Source organism: Myotis myotis, unplaced genomic scaffold, assembly GCF_014108235.1.
Source record: "Myotis myotis isolate mMyoMyo1 unplaced genomic scaffold, mMyoMyo1.p scaffold_m19_p_55, whole genome shotgun sequence".
Lineage (NCBI taxonomy): Eukaryota > Metazoa > Chordata > Mammalia > Chiroptera > Vespertilionidae > Myotis > Myotis myotis.
Genome location: NW_023416363.1, coordinates 229,235 through 249,858, shown reverse-complemented (window position 1 = coordinate 249,858; position 20,624 = coordinate 229,235). Strand labels below are relative to the sequence as shown.

Sequence of the window (20,624 nt, the reverse complement as noted above, 5' to 3'; positions counted from 1 at the left end):
GTTTCTCTCTCTCTCTTCCTCTCTGGAATCAGTAAACATATATTTTATTTTATTTATTTTTTTAGTAAACATATATTTTAAAGAATAAAATAAAACTTCTCTGAGGTCTTTGTTTTCACCATCCACCAATGCTTTACCAGAACTCTATTGCCTAATCACTATACGTATAGTCCCTTGTTAATAGCTTTCTGTAATTTTGCATTTTGTTTTTATTGATTTTTTAGAGAGGAAGGGGGAAAAAAGAAACTTCATTGTGAAAGAGAAACATCAATAGGCCGACCAGCCTGGCTCAGCGGTTGAGCATCGACCTATGAACCGGGAGGTCACGGTTAGACTCCCTGTCGGGGCTTATGTCCAGGTTGTGGGCTCAATCCCCTGCATGGGCAGTGCAGGAGGCAGCCGATCCCTGATTCTCATCATTGATGTTTCTATCCCCATTCTCTGAAATCAATAAAAATATATATATATATTTTTAAAAAGCTGCCCTGGGAGGGAGTGAAATTTGCCACCTCTGGGTGCAATGGACCTTGTTCCAACTAACTGAGCCGCACAGGTCAGGGCAATTTTGCATTTTAAACCTTTCTTTTCTGAGATAGGTTCAACTCCCCATGGAAGTCAGTCCCTGCAATGACAAGAAAAGTGGTAATTACTTCCCAGTGAGGAGTTAAAATCCATGGAAGGCACTCCCAGCATGTGAAATGCAAATTGCGCCCTAACCGGTTTGGCTCAGTGGATAGCGCATCGGCCTGCGGACTGAAGGTTCCCCGGTTCGATTCCCGACAAGGGCATGTACCTTGGTTGCGGGCACATCCCCAGTAGGGAGTGTGCAGGAGGCAGCTGATGGATGTTTCTAACTCCTTATCCCTCTCTCTTCCTTTCTGTAAAAAATCACTCACATACATTTAAAAAATAAAAAGTGCAAATTGCAAAGACCTATTACCAATGTCTTTTTAGTGATTCAAAGTCGGGAACGGAAATAATTCCGGTGAAAACTCTGGAAGGGTCTGCTCATTTGCATCCGTAGCCCTGAGGGGGGCGGGGTGTGCATCTGAAATAGTACGTTTATCTCCTGAGAACAAGGCAAACTTCACAGAAGTTGGAGCTAATGTCCCCAAACACTCGGGTGAGAAGGGGCAGGCAGCACCCGACTCCCCCCAGAAGCCTGGGTCCCGGTGCTTTATGGAGGAACCCAGGTCGCTCCAAAGCCAGTGGTTCTCAACCTTCTGGCCCTTTAAATACAGTTCCTCATGTTGTGACCCAACCATTACATTATTTTCGTTGCTACTTCATCACTGTCATGTTGCTACTGCTATGAATCGTCATGTAAATATCTGATATGCAGGATGGTCTTAGGCGACCCCTGTGAAAGGGTCGTTCGGCCGCCAAAGGGGTCGCGACCCACAGGTTGAGAACTGCTGCTCCAACCCCTCGCACCCAGGGACCCCGTTTCCCAGCGCGGGGCGGGTCTAAATTTCCCTGAGGCAGACGCAGCGCCAGCATCCGTCCCTGGGAACTGCATTACCCAGCGTTCCTTGCGCCGAGTGGCAGCAGGCTGGGCCAATGAGAGCTTGGGATGGAGGCGTCCCCTGGCGTGGCCCCGAGCGTGGGGCGGGACTTCCGGCGTCCTCCTCGCCGGCGGTCATTTTGGCCGGTTGGGTGTGTTCCTCCCAGCGGCGGCGGTCCCAGATCGCGGTGGTTGTGTCCGGGTGAACGAGGCGGAGAAGACGCCGGCAGGGTCGCGTCCACCGCAGAAAGGCGGGTCGGAGGCTCGACCGAGGCGCCGCGGGAGATGGTCCGCCCCGGGGCCGGGACGCGAACCGCCGTCCTGCGCCGCCCTCAGACCCGGATGGCGGCGGCCGCGCCAGGGCGCCCGGCGGAGGTGAGCGCGTCCCCCGGGGCCTCCCCGCCGCCCCCTCCCGTCTCCCCCTGCAGCCCGGGGGGCGGGTCCCGTCCCCTCCTGCCGCCCAGGCCCCGCGCCGGGACCGCGAGGCGCGGGGAGCTGGGGTCCCTCCCGCTTGTGCACGCGGGGCGCCCTGTCGGGGTGCGATGGGCGGGGTGCGATGGGCGGCGGGGGAGGGTGCAGCCCGCGGAACCGGTCGGGGCGGAAGCCGAGGGTCGGGGAGCCGGGGGCGCGGTGTCCGCGGGGCCCTGGGTGGAGGCCGTGTCACGCCCGCAATACTAGTCTGTGTGCCCTGCCTGCTTCTCCTCACGCCAGGGCGGGTTTATTTAATTTAATTAATTTACTTGTTTGGTTTTATTTTTTAAGCGAAAGCAGAGGGGTTTTTTTCTTTTCTTTTTTTAATGCCCTTGACCAGAATCGAACCCGGGACCCTTCAATCCGCAGGCCGACGCTCTAGCCACTGAGCCACACCAGCTGGGGCCAATTTGTATTTCTTAATCCCTTTCCCCTTTTCACCTAGTCCCCCAATACCCCTTCCATCTAGCGTCCATCAAAATGTGCAGTGTATCTATGAGGTTTTTCCTGTTTTGTGTGTTCATTTGTTTTTTGGAGTCCACGTGAAAGTGAAATCATTAGTATTTGTCTTTGCGTCTAGTAAGATTTCATTTTTGTTTTTTTGTTTTTAAAGGAAGGTGAGGAAAGCGAGGATAAGTTCCAGATCCAGAACTGAGGATTTTTAAAAAGATCTTTTTATTTTATTTTATTTATTTATTTATTTATTTTTAAAATATATTTTATTGATTTTTTACAGAGAGGAAGGGAGAGGGATAGAGAGTCAGAAACATCGATGAGAGAGAAACATCGACCAGCTGCCTCCTGCACATCCCCCACTGGAGATGTGCCCGCAACCAAGGTACATGCCCTTGACCGGAATCGAACCCGGGACCCTTCAGTCCGCAGGCCGACGCTCTATCCACTGAGCCACAGCGGTTTGGCAAAAGATCTTTTTATTGATGTTCATTTTTTAAACACACACATACACTAAATGAACACACACTCGTATGTCTGTGTGTGTAACTGATTTTAGAGAGAGAAACGTCGAACAGCTGTCTCCCACACACACCCCAGCCGGGGATGCAGCCCACAGCCCGGGCATGTGCCCCGACCGGGAAGTGAACTGGCAGCCTTTCCGTGCACAGGGCAGTGTCCATCCAGCTGAGCCACACCGGCCAGGGCTGTTGATTTCTTGGTGATCGCCATTCTCATAGATGTGGGGTGATAGCTCTTTATAGTTTTAAACTGCATTTCTCTGTTGATTAGTGACAGCGATTGTCGTTCCATATGTCTATTGCTCATCTGCACGTCATCTTTGGAGAAATGTCTCTTCAGGTGCTCTGCCCATTTTTTAATTGGATTGCTGGGGGCTTTTCTTGGTGTTAAGTTTTATGAGTTCCTTACATATTTTGCCTTTCAACCCCTCATGTGCTATTGAGGACTATTTTCTTAATAGATTGGTTTTTTGTTTTGTTGATGGTTTCTTTGCTGTGCAAAAACTCTTTAAGAGGAATATCAGTTTACTGCCTATGTTTTCTTCTAGGAGTTTTTGGTTTGGGGTCTGACATTTAGTTCTTTAACCAATTTTGAGTTTATTCTTCTATATGGTTTAAGAGAGTAGTTTCTGGTTTGTTTGTTTTTTTGCATGTTTCTAAGTTTAGTTTCTCCTTCTGATAGTATGTTATTGGTATAAAATGCACCTAGTTTCTGAATATTCCTTTTGCATCCCACTGCTTTTCTGAATTTGTCAGTTCTGATAGATTTTTTTGGTGGATTCTTTAGGGTTGTCCATGTACAGTATCATGTCATCTGCAAATAATGTCTGTTTTACTTCTTCCTTTCTAATTTTGATGGCTTCCCCATTGAGTATGATGTTAGCTGTGGGTTTGCCACATGGTCTTTACTATGTTGCATTATGTTCCTTCTGTTCCCACTCTACCAGATGTTGGGCTCTGGTTGGTGTGGCTCAGTTGGTTGAATGTTGTCGGGCCAATCAAAAGGTCACTAATTCGATTCTGATCAGGGCACATATCCAGGTTGTGGGTTTGATCCCCAGTCAGGGTGCATATGGGGAGGCAACCGAACAATGTTTCTCCCTCTCCCGCTCCTTCTCTCTCCAAAGTTAAGAAATATTTATATATATAAGGATGTAGGATCTTGTCAAGTGCTTTTTCTGCCTCTATGGATATGATCATACAGTTTTGCTTATGTGGTATCATGTTAATTCATTTGCATATATTGAACCATCTTTGCATCCCAGCAATAAACCCCACTTGATCATAGTGTGTGATCTCTCTGTGTGTGTTTTTTTTGTTGTTGTTAAAATATATTTTATTGATTTTTTACAGAGAGGAAGGGAGAGGGATAGAGAGTTAGAAACATCGATGAGAGAGAAACATCGATCAGCTGCCTCCTGCACACTCTCCACTGGGGATATGCCCGCAACCAAGGTACATGTCTTTGACTGGAATTGAACCTGGGACCCTTGAGTCCGCAGGCTGACGCTCTATCCACTGAGCCAAACCGGTCAGGACTCTCTCTGTTTTTTTGTTTTGTTTTTAATCCTCACCCAAATATATATTTTTATTGATTTGAGAGAGAGGAAGGGAGAGGTGGAGAGAGAGTGAGAAACATCAGTGTGAGAAAGAAACATCGATGGATTGCCTCAAGCACACACCCCAGCCAGGGATTGAACCCACAGCCCTGGGTATGTGCCCTGACTGGGAATCGAACCTGCAGCCTTTTGGTGTAGGGGCACCAGGGCTGATCTTTGTGCTGTATTGCTGGATTCAGTTTGCTCATTTTCTTTTCTTTCTTTTATTTTTTTATTTGAGGGTTTTTGGCCTATAACATTCTTTTTTTGTGATGCCTTTCCCTGGTTTGGTTTCAGGGTAATCATGGCCTTGTAAACATGTTTGAGAGTCTTCCCTCTTGTTGAATTTTTTGGACTAGTTTGGTAAAATTCACCTGTGATGCCATCTGGTCCAGGGCTTTTGTTTGTTGTTATTGGTCTGGTGCCATGGTCGGCAAACCGCGACTCGCGAGCCACATGCGGCTCTATGGCCCCTTGAGTGTGGCTCTTCCTAAGCCTTAGGAGGACCCTAATTAAGTTTATAACAATGTAACTACCTATATAGTTTAAGTTTAAAAAATTTGGCTCTCAAAAGAAATTTCAATCGTTGTCCTGTTGATATTTGGCTCTGTTGACTAATGAGTTTGCCGACCACTGATCTGGTGTATTCAGTGTTTCTGTTTTCAGGAATTTTTCTCTTTAGGCTAATTTGTTGGCATTTACTCAGATTATCTATAATAATAAAAGCATAATATGCTAATTAGACCGGCTGTTCTTCTGGACGACCTTCCAGTCGAAGCCCTGTTCCCAGGGGACAGAGGGAAGCTGGTGCCGGCACCCGGGGAAGGAAGACCCACCTTGGCACTGATTTCGAGCACCGGGCCTCTAGTTTTCTCAGTGCTTTTGTATTTCTGTGGTGTCGGTTATCATTTCTCTTTCGATTCTGATTTCATTCGGGTCCTCTTATGTCCTTGATGAATCTGGTTAGTTTTTCAATTTTGCTTATCTTGTTAAAGAGCCACCTCCTGTTCTCATTAAACTTTTGTAGTTTTTAGACTGTTTTGTTTACTTCTGGTCTGACCTTTATTCTTTTATTTGTGTTTTTTTTTTTTTTTTTTAAATATATTTTTATTGATTAAGATATTACATATGTGTCCTTGTCCCCACGTTACCCTCTACCCCCCACGCCCCCCACCCCCGCTCATGCCCTCACCCCCCCGTTGTCCATGTCCATTGGTTAGGCCTATATGCTTGCATATAAGTCCTTTGGTTGATCTTTCCCCCTTACCCCCACCCTCCCCTACCTTCCCTCCAAGTCCCGACAGTCCAATCAATGCCTCTCCGTCTCTGGATCAGTCCTTGTTCATCAGCTTATGTTGTTCATTATATTCCACAAATGAGTGAGATCCTGTGGTATTTATCCGCTCTCAAGTTCCATCCATGCTGTGGCAAATGGTAAGAGTTCCTTTTTCTTCTTCCTCTTCTTAAAGAATACCTTTCAGCATTTCATATAATGCTGGTTTGGTGGTGATGAACTCCTTTAGCTTTTTCTTATCCGTGAAGCTCTTTATCTGACCTTCTATTCTGAATGATAGCTTTGCTGGATAAAGTAATCTTGGTTGCAGGTTCTTGCTATTCATCACTTTGAATATTTCTTGCCAGTCTCTTCTGGCCTGCATGGTTTCTGTTGAGAAATCAGCTGACAGTCGTATGGGTACTCCCTTGTAGGTAACTGACTGTCTTTCTCTTGCTGCTTTTAAGATTCTCTCTTTATCTTTTGCTCTTGGCATTTTAATTATGATGTGTCTTGGTGTGGTCCTCTTTGGATTCCTTTTGTTTGGGGTTCTCTGCGCTTCTTGGACTTGTAAGTCCATTTCTTTCACCAGGTAGGGGAAGTTTTCTGTCATTATTTCTTCAAAAAGGTTTTCAATATCTTGCCCTCTCTCTCCTTCTGGCACCCCTATAATTCTGATGTTGGTACGCTTGAAGTTGTCCCAGAGGTTCCTTACACTATCTTCATATTTTTGGAATCTCTTTTCTTTTTTCTTTTTCGGTTGGGTATTTTTTGTTTCTTTGTATTTCAAATCTTTGACTTCATTCTTGGGATCCTCTTTTCTGCTGCTGGATCTCTGTAAATTATTCTTTACTTCAGTCAGTGTATGCTTAATTTCTAGTTGGTCCTTTTTCATGTCCTCCATGGTCTCCCTATACTTATTGAGGGATTCATTAAATTTATCGGCGGTTTCCATAAAATTCTTGAAAAACCTTATAACCGTGGCCTTAAACTCTATATCCAATCGTTTGCTTTCCTCCATTTCTGCCATTTGTGACCTGTTTCTTTGTCTCCGCATTTTGGTTGCTTCCCTGTGTTGATAGAGTGGCTTTGTGTGCTAGGTGTCCTGTAGGGCCCAGTGGCTCAGCCTCCCCAGTTACCTGAGGTGGACACTCTTGGTGCACCCCCTCGTGGGCTTTGTGCACAGTCTTGTTGTAGCTATGCCTTGGTTGTTGTAGGATCACTGGGAGGAATTGACCTCCAGGGCAATTGGCAGCGAGAATCAGCTGCCCTGATGATGCTCAGCTGTGTAGCAATGCAAGCCGCTGTGGGGCCTTGGGCCTTCTCTTGGAAGCTCTGGGTCTATCTGGCCCGGCTGCGGTTAGGTAATTACAGGTTGCAAATGGCCGGGGCATTCATATGCAAAAGCCTCTGCTGCAGCCTGGGCGGGGCGGGGTCTCAAGGAATCAAAGGGCGGAGAAAGCAGCTATGGCGGAGCCTCAGCCCCGCCCTAAGGAGTCCGAGTCCCAGTGTCCCGGCAATGGCTGCAAGCACCTCTGAGGGAAAGCCGCTCTCAAGCTCGCCCGCTGCCAGACAGTCCAGTATCTCCCCGTATGAGTCCTGGGTCCCCAGAGACTTCCCGGAACCGGATTTCAGAGCCGTCGGGAGCTTGTGTCTCCCTCCGGATTCAAAAAGACAGCCGCGTCCTCAGGTGCCAGACCCTTTCCGCGCGCGCGAGCCCCCGTACCTCTGCACGCCACCTCCGCAGCTCCTCCCGCTCGCAGTGTGCTTTTCTCTCCTTCTAGTTGTAGAATTTACACTCAGCCAGCCCTCCTGTAGCTCTGGATGATGTCCACCTTGTGTTTTTGATGCATTTATCGATTGTTGTGGGAAGCAGCAATTTCCCGGTGTTTATCTATGCCGCCATCTTAGTTTCTCCTATTCTTTTATTTGTTGATATTTTTCTTGTGTTTCTGTTTGTTTGTCTGTTTGTTTGTTTGAGGTAGGCCTATATTGCTATAGGTTTTTCTCTCAGAACTGTCTGGCTCTGCCCCATAGATTGTGGGTCTTTATGTTTTTATTTTTGTCTCATGTCTTCCTCACCCGCAAGTTTATTCTTTATAATGTTGCTCAACTGCTGTTTTATTAAAATATAGTTTATTGATCTCAGAGAGAAAGGGAGAGGGAGAGGTAGTGACGTCAGTGATGAGGGAATTGCAGGGAATGGCGTGGGTGTTCCCGGCAGGAAGGCCTCCTGAGCAGGTTGTAGGTCTGTGGTTTTCTCAGCTCCTGGTCTTGCCTCTGCGGCAGCGGTTCTCAACCTGTGGGTCGCGACCCCTTTGGCGGTGGAACGGCCCTTTCACAGGGGCCGCCCAAGACCATCCTGCAGATCAGATATTTACATGACGATTCATAGCAGCAGCAGCATGACAGTTGTGAACCAGGAACGAACATAGTGTTAGGGCTGGGTCACAACCTGGGGAGCTGCATTCAAAGGCCGGAACGTTGAGAACCGCTGCTCTACTGGGTCCTGAAGCCCTCGGCGTATCTACTGACATTTTGAGAGCGACACGCCCATTCCCTGGAATTTCCGACAGAACGGGGAGAATCAGGGAAATGGGCAGAATCTGATTTTCGGGTAATGTGTCGGCCTCATGGGAGACCAACGGCTCTGTGTCCTGCCTGACAGCTCTGAGCCGGGGGCGCTGGACACGCGGCACCGACTGCGCCCGGACCTTCGGACCCTCCTGGGAGCCGGAGCCGCGGCGCCTCCCGATCCCGGTGAGCAGTGGGCTTCCTTTACTGTCGGCGCCCCTGGGGGAGGGAACCCTCCCTTCCCCTCCCCTCTCCCTCCCCTCTCCCCCCCCCTCCCCTCCCCTCCCCTCTCCCCCCTCCCCTCTCCCGCCTCTCCCCCTCCCCTCTCCCCTCCCCCGCCTTTCCCCCTCCCCTCCCTTCCCCTCCCAGAGAGCATCGGGGTCGGAGCTGGGCTGTGACATAAATGGGCGGATAGAAGAGTTGGGAGAAATGGGGGGGGGGGGGGGACCTAAAAGGGTACCTGGCAGCTTCCGGTCCTTCCCGGCGCCTGAGATCATGTCTCTAAACACGGAGGGGATCGGTTGCTGGCAGCGTCCCAGGATCCGGGCACGGCCCCTTTAAGGACAAGCTGCCCCGATGCCTCTGATGCCCCTGGCACTGCCGCCCCCTCTGTTCCAGGCGCTCTGTTCCAGGCGGTTCGCTGGGGCTGCCGCCCGGAGGCCCGTGTGGCTGCGGGAGCGTCGCCCAGAAAGCCCTGCGCGGAGCATTGTCTGCGTGAGCCAATGAGGGTCCCGGGCTGGCGGGGCGCCCCGGTGACGGCTCCTCGTCCGTCCGGAGACTCTGGGCGCCCAGACCCCACGGAGGAGGCGGGGCGGCCGCCGCTGTCCTGGGGGCACCGAGCGCCATGGCGGCGGCCTCGCTGGGGGGCCTGGCCGAGGTGAGTGGAACCCCCCCCCCAAAAAAAAACCCTAAAGCCCGGGGGGGGCACCCAGGACCGTGAGGCGCCGGTGGTGACACCCCGGGGCCAGCCGTGCCGGGACGGAGCTGCCCTGAGCCAGGGGACCGGAGCCGGGGCCCTGCTGCTGCCGAGGGCAGAGCGGAACCGGAGGGCAGAGCGGAACCGGAGGGGGTAGTCACAGGCGGGGGGCGGGGCGGGGGAGGGGGGTGGAGCCGGGGGGAGGGGGGCGGTCACCGGAGGAGAGACGATGCGCCCGGAGGCTGCGCACCAGAGCAGAGCAGAGGGTGGGTGACGGGCTGGCGCCGAATCCCGAGGAGACAGGCGCCTGGTCTCCAGGCTCCAGCGGTGGCCCCGGTGCGGGGGTCGGCGCCCATGGGCTCCCCTCCCTGTCCGTCCCGCCCTCTGCCCCCCGGTTCCCATCGCTGTCGGCTCGCGGGAGGGGGTCCCCGTCCTCTCTGCTGTCCCCGGGCCCCTGGGGCAGCGTCCGGCCCAGGCGGGTCCTGTGCAGGCTTTCCGGGCACCGGGGCCAGGACGCGCAGATGGAGGGGACAGAGCCCCGGGATGGACTGGGGGGGGGGGGGCAGCGTGTGGAGAGGAAGGAGTCGGGGCGGTTCTGTCTTCGCAGCTCGGGGTGGGGAGGGGGGGGGCTCCCTGGCGGCTGAGCGGTCGGGACCGGCGTGGTTTCAGTCCAGAGCTGGGCGCCACTCCGAGAACCGAGTGCGGGCCGTCGGCTGTGAGGGTCGCAGGGGGAACCGTGGCCCATGCCCCCCGCTAGGCCCCTGGCAGTGGGGGCGCGGGGTGCGGCGGGGCCGGGGCGGGTGAGTGACGGTGGGAAGGAGAGTCCCTGCGCGTCGGGGCCTCCTTCCGGGCCGGCTGGAGGGACGGCCTGTCGATCACACGTGAGGGCGGGAAGAGGAAGCGCCGGGTGCCAGGCTTCCGGGAGCGTGGACGGGGGGCGGGGGGCGGGGGGCGGGGGTGGTGGGAGCGGGGGCCCAGAGGTCACTCCGAGTCGCCGGAGCGCTGGGTGTTCCGGAGCCGGGTGTCGGTCCGGCTGTTGGGTGAGCTCGTCTGCGAGCTGAGGGCCGAGTCGTGTCCCCTGATGCGGGTTCAAGTCCTCCGTCCCCCGCCCCAGGGCGTGGCTGTCCTCGGCCACAGGGTCCTTGGGGTTGGGCTCTGACACGGGGTGACGGGGTGACGGGGGCTGCTAGCCCAGCAGAGCCGTCGCCCGGGGGCGTGAGGAGGTGGGGACCAGGGCGGGGCTCCTCGGCAGCACGGAGTGGGTTAGCGCGGCCGCTGGGTGAGAAGGAGAGGTCCGGCCGCTGGGTGAGAAGGAGAGGTCCGACCGCTGGGTGAGAAGGAGAGGTCTGGCCGCTGGGTGAGAAGGAGAGGTCTGAACGCTGGGTGAGAAGGAGAGGTCCGACCGCTGGGTGAGAAGGAGAGGTCCGACCGCTGGGTGAGAAGGAGAGGTCTGACCGCTGGGTGAGAAGGAGAGGTCCGACCGCTGGGTGAGAAGGAGAGGTCCGACCGCTGGGTGAGAAGGAGAGGTCCGGCCGCTGGGTGAGAAGGAGAGGTCTGACCGCTGGGTGAGAAGGAGAGGTCTGGCCGCTGGGTGAGAAGGAGAGGTCTGACCGCTGGGTGAGAAGGAGAGGTCTGACCGCTGGGTGAGAAGGAGAGGTCCGACCGCTGGGTGAGAAGGAGAGGTCCGACCGCTGGGTGAGAAGGAGAGGTCCGGCCGCTGGGTGAGAAGGAGAGGTCCGGCCGCTGGGTGAGAAGGAGAGGTCCGGCCGCTGGGTGAGAAGGAGAGGTCCGGCCGCTGGGTGAGAAGGAGAGGTCCGGCCGCTGGGTGAGAAGGAGAGGTCCGGCCGCTGGGTGAGAAGGAGAGGTCCGGCCGCTGGGTGAGAAGGAGAGGTCCGGCCGCTGGGTGAGAAGGAGAGGTCCGGCCGCTGGGTGAGAAGGAGAGGTCCGACCGCTGGGTGAGAAGGAGAGGTCCGGCCGCTGGGTGAGAAGGAGAGGTCCGGCCGCTGGGTGAGAAGGAGAGGTCCGGCCGCTGGGTGAGAAGGAGAGGTCCGACCGCTGGGTGAGAAGGAGAGGTCCGACCGCTGGGTGAGAAGGAGAGGTCCGGCCGCTGGGTGAGAAGGAGAGGTCCGACCGCTGGGTGAGAAGGAGAGGTCCGGCCGCTGGGTGAGAAGGAGAGGTCCGACCGCTGGGTGAGAAGGAGAGGTCCGGCCGCTGGGTGAGAAGGAGAGGTCCGGCCGCTGGGTGAGAAGGAGAGGTCCGACCGCTGGGTGAGAAGGAGAGGTCCGACCGCTGGGTGAGAAGGAGAGGTCCGGCCGCTGGGTGAGAAGGAGAGGTCCGGCCGCTGGGTGAGAAGGAGAGGTCTGGCCGCTGGGTGAGAAGGAGAGGTCTGAACGCTGGGTGAGAAGGAGAGGTCTGAACGCTGGGTGAGAAGGAGAGGTCTGACCGCTGGGTGAGAAGGAGAGGTCTGACCGCTGGGTGAGAAGGAGAGGTCTGACCGCTGGGTGAGAAGGAGAGGTCTGACCGCTGGGTGAGAAGGAGAGGTCTGACCGCGGGGTGAGAAGGAGAGGTCTGACCGCTGGGTGAGAAGGAGAGGTCAGACCGCTGGGTGAGAAGGAGAGGTCAGACCGCTGGGTGAGAAGGAGAGGTCTGACCGCTGGGTGAGAAGGAGAGGTCTGGCCGCTGGGTGAGAAGGAGAGGTCTGGCCGCTGGGTGAGAAGGAGAGGTCTGACCGCTGGGTGAGAAGGAGAGGTCTGACCGCTGGGTGAGAAGGAGAGGTCTGGCCGCTGGGCCCGGTCAGCGGGAGGCAGGACCCTGGGCGTGTTCGAGGCGGCTGAGGTGGAAGCGAGAGCCCAGCGGACCGGCCTTCACGGTGGGCTGGAGGGTCCGTTTGGTCTGACAGTTCGAGGTCCTGTGTGTGCCCCGTTCTTTACCGACTTCGGAGAGGAAGGCAGAGGGAGAGAGAAGCGTCAGTGACCAGAGAATCCCTGGTCTCCTGCAGGCCCCGCACTGGAGATCGAGCCTGCAGCCTGGGACTGTGCCCTGACCGGGCCCCTAGGTGGACACTCGGCCCCTGAGCCTCGCCGGCCGGGCTGGGCCCTGTGAGGGGTGACATGTCAGAGAAGAGCAGGTGGAGAGTGTGGGAGGCAGTGGCCCCGGTCCTAGGCACTAGGGACGTAAGTGAGGGTGCAGGCACAGTGGGTGTAGCGTGGAGGCCCGCTGGGAGGGTGTTGGGGAGCCGTCTGGCTGGGTGCTGGTGAGCGCCCGGGGGCCGCCTGGGGGGAGGCCTGGCATTCCTCTGAGCGGGTGTTGGGCAGGGGTGAAGGGAGAGGGGCTGCCAGGCCTGCACAGGGTTTGCAGCTTCATCTCTCCCTCGTGGCAGGGCCGCGTGAGCTTTGAGGACGTGGTCGTGTTCTTCTCCTGGGAGGAGTGGGGGCTCCTGGACGAGACGCAGCGATGCCTCTACCACGATGTGATGCTGGAGAACTTCGCCCTGGTGACCTCGCTGGGTGAGTCCCCGCGCCCACCCAGTGACGGCTTAGACTCATCTTCTCTTTTACAAAATATTGTGACTGATTTCAGAGTGGAGGAGAGAGAAAGGTAGACATCAGTGATGAGAGAGAATCAGGGATCGGCTGCCTCCTGCAGCCCCCCACTGGGGATGGAGCCCGCCTCCCCGGCCTGTGCCCCGACCGGGAATCAAACCTGACCTCCTGGCTCACAGTCGACGCTCAGTCACCAGGCCGCCGGGCTCCACCTTCGCAGTTGCAGTTGGCGTTCATGTTGTTGCCTTGGTGTCCGGCAGCACTTGGCCCCGTGTTCTCCTGGAGACCCCGCCTGTGCTTGCTCTCCCAGGGTGCACTGCTCTGCTCGTGTCCAGACCTTTCCCCAGCTCCCTGCCCAGGCAGACTCGCCACAGACCTAGAGCCCAGAGTGCTCCTCAGCTGGCCCTGCCTCTCCGTCCCGCCTGCCCGGCCGGATCACTCCCAGGCCGTTCTCCCCGTGACCCCGTCTATGCCTGTCCGTGTCGTCACTGCTGCGTCCCAGGGTTGTTCTCACAGAACCCCCGCCCGTCTGGACAGCATTTAGTTGTTTCCCGTCTGTCACGTTCAGAACGGCTCGGGGCAGTGCTGGCCCCTCACTTCCTGCCTGAGGGCTCTGTCCCCTGGGCCCCACCCCTGCTCACCTGGGGTTTAGGGAGCAGCGTCCTGGGTGCCCCGTGAGGGGCGTGACGGTGAACGGCAGCAGTGGGCATAGCGGGGGCGTGCTCAGGCCCCACCAGGAGCCTGTCCCAGGCCCCACCACATGCCCGCCGGCCCGTCCCCCTTCTGGACATTTCTCTCAGCCTCTTTCTACCCAGACTCTGATCCTCTGTGGCCTATTGTTCTCTCACCTGTAATGTTGCGAGGGCCGCACACACCTTTCAAACCATCTCTGGCTGGTGCAGCAGTTGAGCATCGACCCATGAACCAGGAGGTCACAGTTCGGTTCCTGGTCGGGGCGGGTGCCCAGTTGGCAGACTCAGTCTCCAGTGTGGGCTGTACAGGAGGCAGCTGACTGTGGTTCTCTCTCATCATGGATGTTTCTCTCTCCCCCTCTCCCTTCCTCTCTGAAGGCCATAGGAAGAGGAGTCACTTGGTGACCCCCTTAATTCTTGGGGCTTTTCGAGCTCCAGTCCTTGGTACAAAGCAGCCCCATTCACCAACCTGAAAACCATCCCTGCATTCAGTTCTTGGGCGACCCTCACGCACGTCTAAGGTCAGCGTGCACTCAGCAGCCTCTCTGTGCCCCCAGGTTGCTGGTACGGAGCGGAGGCGGCAGAGGCGGAGGAGGAGGAGGAGGCAGAGGAGGCGGAGGCGGTGCTGTCTGCGCAGGGTGTGTCTGTGGCACGGACATCCCTGGGCCCGACGCCAAGTCCATATCCAGCCACTCAGGATGCTCAGCCCTGTGAGAAGTGTGTCCTGGTCGGGGGAGGCGTGCTGTGCCTGACCGAGCTCCCAGGGGCCTGCGAGGCCTGCGGAAGGCAGCCCTGGCTCGCGGCGGGCCTGCGCGGGCAGCCCCAGGACGAGAAGCCGCCCTGGAGCGCCGTGGACGCCGTGGACGCAGCCTCGTGTGTGACGAGCTGCAGGTTCCACACGTCGGGGAAGCCCTTCGCCTTCTGTGGGGCCGTCAGGGAGGACTTCCTGGCCATGGTGGGTCTCCTGCAGCATCAGGCCTCCCTCAGAGGGGCACCGCCCCCCGGCAGCTTCCAGCGAGGGGCTGGGGAGGCCTGGCACCACGGGGGGAGCCATTATCCCGGCACTGACTACGGACAGCCACTCAGCCACGAGTACAAACCCCTTCAGCACCAGCAGCTTCCCGCTCAGAGTCACTATGACTGTGATGACGGCGAGAAGCCCTTTCAGCAAAGCCCCGCGGTCCCCGACGGCCAGGCCCCCGGCCCGGCAGCGAGGCCCTACGAGTGCAACGAGTGCGGGCGATCCTTCAGCCAAAGCTACTACCTCATCCAGCACCACAGGATGCACACCGGGGCCCGGCCCTACAAGTGCAGCGAGTGCGGGAAGGCCTTCACCTACAAGCTCCGGCTGGTGCAGCACCTGCAGATCCACAACCGGGTGAAGCCGTATGAGTGCGGGGAGTGCAGGAAGGCCTTCAGCTACAGCTCCACGCTCATCAAGCACCAGCGGGTGCACACGGGCGTCCGGCCCTACACGTGCGGCGAGTGCGGGAGCTCCTTCAGCCAGAGCTCCAACCTGGTCCAGCACCAGAAGATCCACAACGGGGCGCGGCCCTACAAGTGCGGCGAGTGCGGGAAGGCCTTCAGCTACAAGTGCAAGCTCGTGCAGCACCTGCGGATCCACACTGGGGAAAGGCCTTACGAGTGCGGGGATTGTGGGCGATCTTTCAGCCACAGCTCCACGCTCAACCAGCACCGGAGGATTCACACCGGAGCCAGGCCTTACAAGTGTGACGAGTGTGAGAAATCCTTCAGCCAAAAGTCCAACCTCATCCAGCATCAGAGAGTTCACACGGGAGAACGGCCTTACGAGTGCGGGGAGTGTGGGAAATCCTTCAGCCAGAGCTCCCACATCATCCAGCACCGGAAACTTCATGCCCGATGACCTCAGGGATGCGCAGTGACTTCGGGCGCCTTGTCAGCCACTGCTCTGTTGTCAGTTTAACGCGACAGCTTAACCCAGAGATTCTTTCAAGATATTAACCTTGTTTGGCCCCAGAGTCCACACGGGAGAAGCCTGAGACCCGCCTCAGGGAACACGCCCCTTCCTGCCGGGAAGCGTCCGCTGATGGTGAGCTTCGTGCTGCAGCGGCACAGCAGGGAGGTCCCCCCCATGGATTCTTCCGGATGCACAGGAGACGTATTTCTCCGCCGCCGCCTCCTTTGCCTGAATTCGTGCCCCTGCCCCGGCCACCGCACACTCTGCCAACCTCCCCAGGTTCCTCGATGCGTCTGAGGGGGAGGGAGGCTCTTCCCTCCTTTCTGACCAAGGCATCATCTGGACTCAGTTTCATTGCTCAGGTTGGGCCGGGTGACGGTGTCTTGAGAAGAAGAAGGGTGGCCCCTCTGCCAGGCCTCCCGGGAGACGGACAGCACTCTGTGGTCCTCACGCCTGGGTGCCAGCCCCGAGGAGGAGGCCAGGCTGGGACAAGCTCCGCTGCTCCTGCCAGGGCAGGTCGGCTGCCTCCCGGGAGGCCACACCGAAGGCCGAGCCCCATCGTGAGGAGGCTGCTTCCCGGAGGGATCATGTGCCTTCACGTCTCCAGTTGGGCGGCTGCTGCTTGTGGGACTGCAGGGGCTGGGCTGAGACCATCATTTGTTGCAAGACACGGTGAGCCATGGGCCACGAGAGGGCGTGCCCTCCGTGCGTGTTCCAGCGGCTGAAGGCTGTGGGGACGAGTGGCCTGTAGGGAGGCTGTCGTCCGCACATACAGGCTTGGTCACTGCCTGTTGCAGTTGCTGCGCTGTGGCCTGTGTCCCGCACGGTCAGAGTCACAACGACCAGTTGTTCTCACCTCGTGCCCTTTTTACTCTCCCTCTGCTCTCAGCTGGAGGGGCTGGTGTTAGTTTCTTTCACAGACTCTGTGTTTTATAGAATTTTATAGGATACGTGTCATGAATTGTCCTCAAAGGTTTTAAGTTTTGGTTTCCCTCATGCTCATGGTATTACATCAATCACACTTACGTGAAGTCCTTCTTCCTTCTGTTCTTGAGAACCGTTCTGTCTATGAATGTTTATGTTTAACGGAGGACATTGGACTTGGTTCCAGCTTTCTGGCTCTTAGTGTAAATGCATGTCCTTCAAGAAATCAGCTCTTCCAGCCACTCGCCCTGAGAAGGCACTGTCACTCCAGAACTCTAGCTCTTCTCCAAAACACCCTCCCAACTTCCTCCCGCCCCCAATCACAATTCTCTCTTCCTGAATAAACACACTGCTGAGAAAAGGGACTTTAATTTTTAATGTCAGCTTTATATACTTATTAACACAACAGAAGCCGTTTGAGCAGAGGATTCGTGACATTGTGAAGTGGTCCAGTTAATACCTCCCAAAAGTTAATGTGATACATTTTTAAAACAAAATCTTTTAAAAAAATTACACACACACACACTGAGTGGCCAGATGATTGTGACCACCTGACGTTTGTAGGCAAATTAGCTATCATTTCGCGCTGAAGTTGCTAGAGGGCCAGACCATCATAAATAGGGAAGCAGGTTGTTTACCACGACAGTAGAAGTGATTTTTTTCCCTGAAGATATGGGTAAACAGCGCGATTGAACAGCCTTTGAACATGGGATATATTGGAACGCGAGCAGCCAGATGATTATGACACGCACACCCCGCAAGGCCTTAGCACCGTGACTCAGTGACGTGGCATCTTGCTGGCTCCGCCCTAGCCCCCCCCCCCCCAGTTGTGCTGCAGACCCCTGTGCTGCGAGCTGGTGGGATGCCGATGGGTGGATGGAGAACAGGGTGGTGATTACCAGAGAGGAAAGGAGGTGGGGGGAGCAGACGAGGGTAAAGGGGGCGTAAGTGGTGATGGGAGGAGACTTGGAGTGGTGAACGCACAGTACAATACACGTCATGTAGGCTGTACACTTGGAACCTATATACGTTTATCACCCAATGTCACTGCAGTAAATTCAGTAAGAAAGAAGAAATAGAAAATATTCCCAAAGCCAAGGTACACGTTACGTCATGAGAAGCGTGTGCCCATCCTGGGTATCGGTTAATAATGTATGATCCCTGATGATACATGCAGCAAACTACCAGCTACCAGTGGGTGTCCACTTGGATTCGCTTCATTGAGTCTGAAACCTAGACACTTCCCTGACCAGTAGCCCCCACAACTCCCCAGAAATAGTCCTGCTGCCCTTTTGAGAAAGAGCGAAGCCGGCTCCGGTGTTCTGGTGCCCGTTTGAGGGGTTCATGGGTTGGTTCCTTAGAAGCTCGGGCTTGGGCTCCAGGGGGTGGGGGCAGCGCTGCCCGCGAGCCTGGCCTCAGGACCTCTGTGCCAGGGTCCCCGCCCTGGTCGCCCGGCTATCACCTCCACTCGGGCCACCGGGTCCAACGGCAGCGGCCGCGCTGAGGCGCCCAGCTGAGGTGAGCGCGTCCCTGGGCCTCCACACCCAACCCTGCAGCCCGGGCCCTGCGTCAGGACCTGAGGTGCTCTGGGGGTGATACCGGGTGTGATGGGGTGGGAGACGTGAGGGGCCGTCTATCCACGCACGCAGGGGCTGCTGACCCAGGAGGACCCGGAACCTGGGGTCCTTGTTGCTTTTGCAGGAAACAAAGTTTGGGTGATCCGAGAAAAGCAGATATCACATGATCTCACTGAGGGGTGGAATCTAATGAACAACGTGAATTGACCCATAGAATGAGACCAGAAGCAGGGAGGCAGGGAACAGACGGACATACCTCCATTGGGGGGGCGGGGGGAGCGGCAAGAAGATAAAAACCAAAGTGCTTATATGCTTACTAGAGGTCTCGTGCACAAAATTCATGTATGGGGGCAGGGAGGATGGGGGATGTCTGACTGATGGTTTAGGCCTGATTACGAAGGGTCTCTCCCTCTCAATCTGGGACCACTGGCTCCTAACCACTTGCCTGCCTGCCTGATCGCCCCTAACTGCTCCCCTGCCTGCCTGATCGCCCCTAACTGCTCCCCTGCCTGCCTGATCGCTCCTAACTGCTCCCCTGCCTGCCCGATCTCCCCTAACTGCTCCCCTGCCTGCCTGATCTCCCCTAACTGCTCCCCTGCCTGCCTGATTGCCCCTAACTGCTCCCCTGCCTGCCTGATCGCCCCTAACCCCTCTGCCTCGGCCCCTGCACCCAGGACCCGGGCTTCCCTCCCTCTGGCTGGCCCAAAGCACCTGGGACCTGGGCTGGCTTCCCCTGGGACCGCAGGCAGCTTCGCCGGGGCCTGACTTTGTCAGGAAGGACTTCCGGAAGACATCTGGTTGAATTAGCATATTACCCGTTTATTAGTATAGATATGCACAGCCCATGCCCAGGGGCTTCAGGGTGGTGAAGACCTGGGGGGGGGGTGGGCGGGTAGGGGCCAGGAGGGGGTGGTAGTAAAGGGATGAGGGGCCGGGAATGGGAGGCATCTGTAACACTATCAACAATAATAGATCAAGCAAACAAAAAGATAACCGTAACGTTTGGGTCCAGTCCCACCCACAACGGCAGCCTGAGGAGTTGCGCCTTCGGTCCTAGGGCCCTGGGAGCCGTGGAGGATGTTGAGGCAAAGAGGCAACATCCTATATAATAAAAGCGTAGTATGCAAATTGCCCCCTTCACTGTCCGGGAGTTCGACCAGGGGGCGGCTGGCTGGGGAAGGGAGGGGGTACCCGGCCGGCAGCCGCGAGCGACCCTACCAGTGCATGCATTTCGCGCACTGGGCCTCTAATACAATGAGTTTTCAAAGTCCCTCAAAGTCCACTCAGAACAGGAGCAGGCTGGGGGTGATGAGGACATTGAGGCCGAGGGAGGTTTAGCCTTTTTCCAACGATGCACAGCTGGCCAGAGGCAGCCCAGAGGTGAGACAGTTGCCCCAGGGTACCTGGCTCTGGGGGACAGGGAAGGCCCCAGCCTGGGAATCCTGCTGTGGTGACAGCCCCCAAAGATCTGACTCTTTTTTAAAAATATATTTTATTGATTTCTCACAGAGAGAAAGGGGGAAGGATAGAGAGTTAGAAACATCGATGAGAGAGAAACATCGACCAGCTGCCTCCTGCACACCCCCCACTGGGGATGTGCCCGCAACCCAGGTACATGCCCTTGACCGGAATCGAACCTGGGACCTTTCAGTCCGCAGGCCGACGCTCTATCCACTGAGCCAAACAGGTCAGGACCTGACTCTTACTTTTTTTTTTTTTTTTAATGTTTTTATTGACTTCAGAGTGGAAGGCAGAGGGAGAGAGAGAGAAACATCAATGATGAGAGAGAGTCACTGATCAGCTGCCTCCTGCACGCCCCCTGCTGGGGATCGAGCCCACAACTGGGCGTGTGCCCTGCCGGGGAATCAAACCATGGCCTCCTGGTTCATAGGTGGACGCTCAGCCTCTGAGCCACGGGGCGGGGCTAGCATCTGACACTCACCACCGGTTGCCATGGCTGCGGAAGAGCTTCTGGAGCCTCCGCAGGTGAGTGAGGTGCCCCAGACCCTAATTGGTCCCAGCCCACATCTCTGGATTTGTGGTGTCGTGAGCCCCTCCCCTGCCTTTCTCCCAGCCCTTGGTTTGGGGGACCCTGGAGACTCCCCAACCAAACTCAGGGGCTCAAGTCTAGGCCAGAGGTTATATGGCAGGGGTGGGCGACGTTTTTGTGAGTGGGTGCCAAAACCCGCAAAATCTCTGACTCAAAATTCTGCATGCCAACCCTAATTTTTTGAGAACATGTGACGCTTACTTGATCTCTCTTAAGGTGTACGTATGTGAAGAACCGTGAAGAAATAATAAAATTCATTCGAGCGACAGAAACACAGTCGACGATGATGAAAGATACATTTTTTAAATATATATTTTATTGATTTTTCACAGAGAGGAAGGGAGAGGGATAGTCAGAAACATCGATGAGAGAGAAACATTGATCAGCTGCCTCCTGCACACCTCCCACTGGGGGGATGTGCCTGCAGCCAAGGTACATGCCCTTGCCCGGACTCGAACCCGGGACCCTTCAGTCCGCAGGCCGACGCTCTATCCACCAAGCCAAACCAGTCAGGGCTGCATTTATTTTTTAATGTATGCATGTACACTGGTAGTCCGACAGAAAACTTTATGGCTCCGTTTGCTATTATC

The 20,624-nt window shown here is 56.0% G+C and overlaps 1 protein-coding gene across 1 annotated transcript; it reads left to right on the top strand.

Moving 5' to 3' along the window:
- Nucleotides 1-1,637: 1,637 nt before the first annotated feature.
- LOC118657459 (zinc finger protein 154-like) lies at nt 1,638-16,778 on the top strand. The gene is made up of 5 exons (XM_036311499.1): nt 1,638-1,879; nt 8,489-8,580; nt 9,013-9,271; nt 12,690-12,816; nt 14,102-16,778. Exons 3-5 carry the CDS (start codon nt 9,239-9,241, stop codon nt 15,427-15,429), a joined length of 1,488 nt encoding a protein of 495 aa, XP_036167392.1. The 5' UTR covers nt 1,638-1,879; nt 8,489-8,580; nt 9,013-9,238; the 3' UTR covers nt 15,430-16,778.
- Nucleotides 16,779-20,624: the final 3,846 nt, after the last annotated feature.

What these genes read in the sequence shown, in the direction of transcription:
- LOC118657459 (XM_036311499.1), top strand. Translation starts at nt 9,239, where the DNA reads ATGGCGGCGGCCTCGCTGGGGGGCCTGGCCGAG. An exon ending in CGCTGGGGGGCCTGGCCGAG is followed by an intron (nt 9,272 to 12,689) that starts GTGAGTGGAACC and finishes CCCTCGTGGCAG; the next exon opens with GGCCGCGTGAGCTTTGAGGA. An exon ending in CGCCCTGGTGACCTCGCTGG is followed by an intron (nt 12,817 to 14,101) that starts GTGAGTCCCCGC and finishes CTGTGCCCCCAG; the next exon opens with GTTGCTGGTACGGAGCGGAG.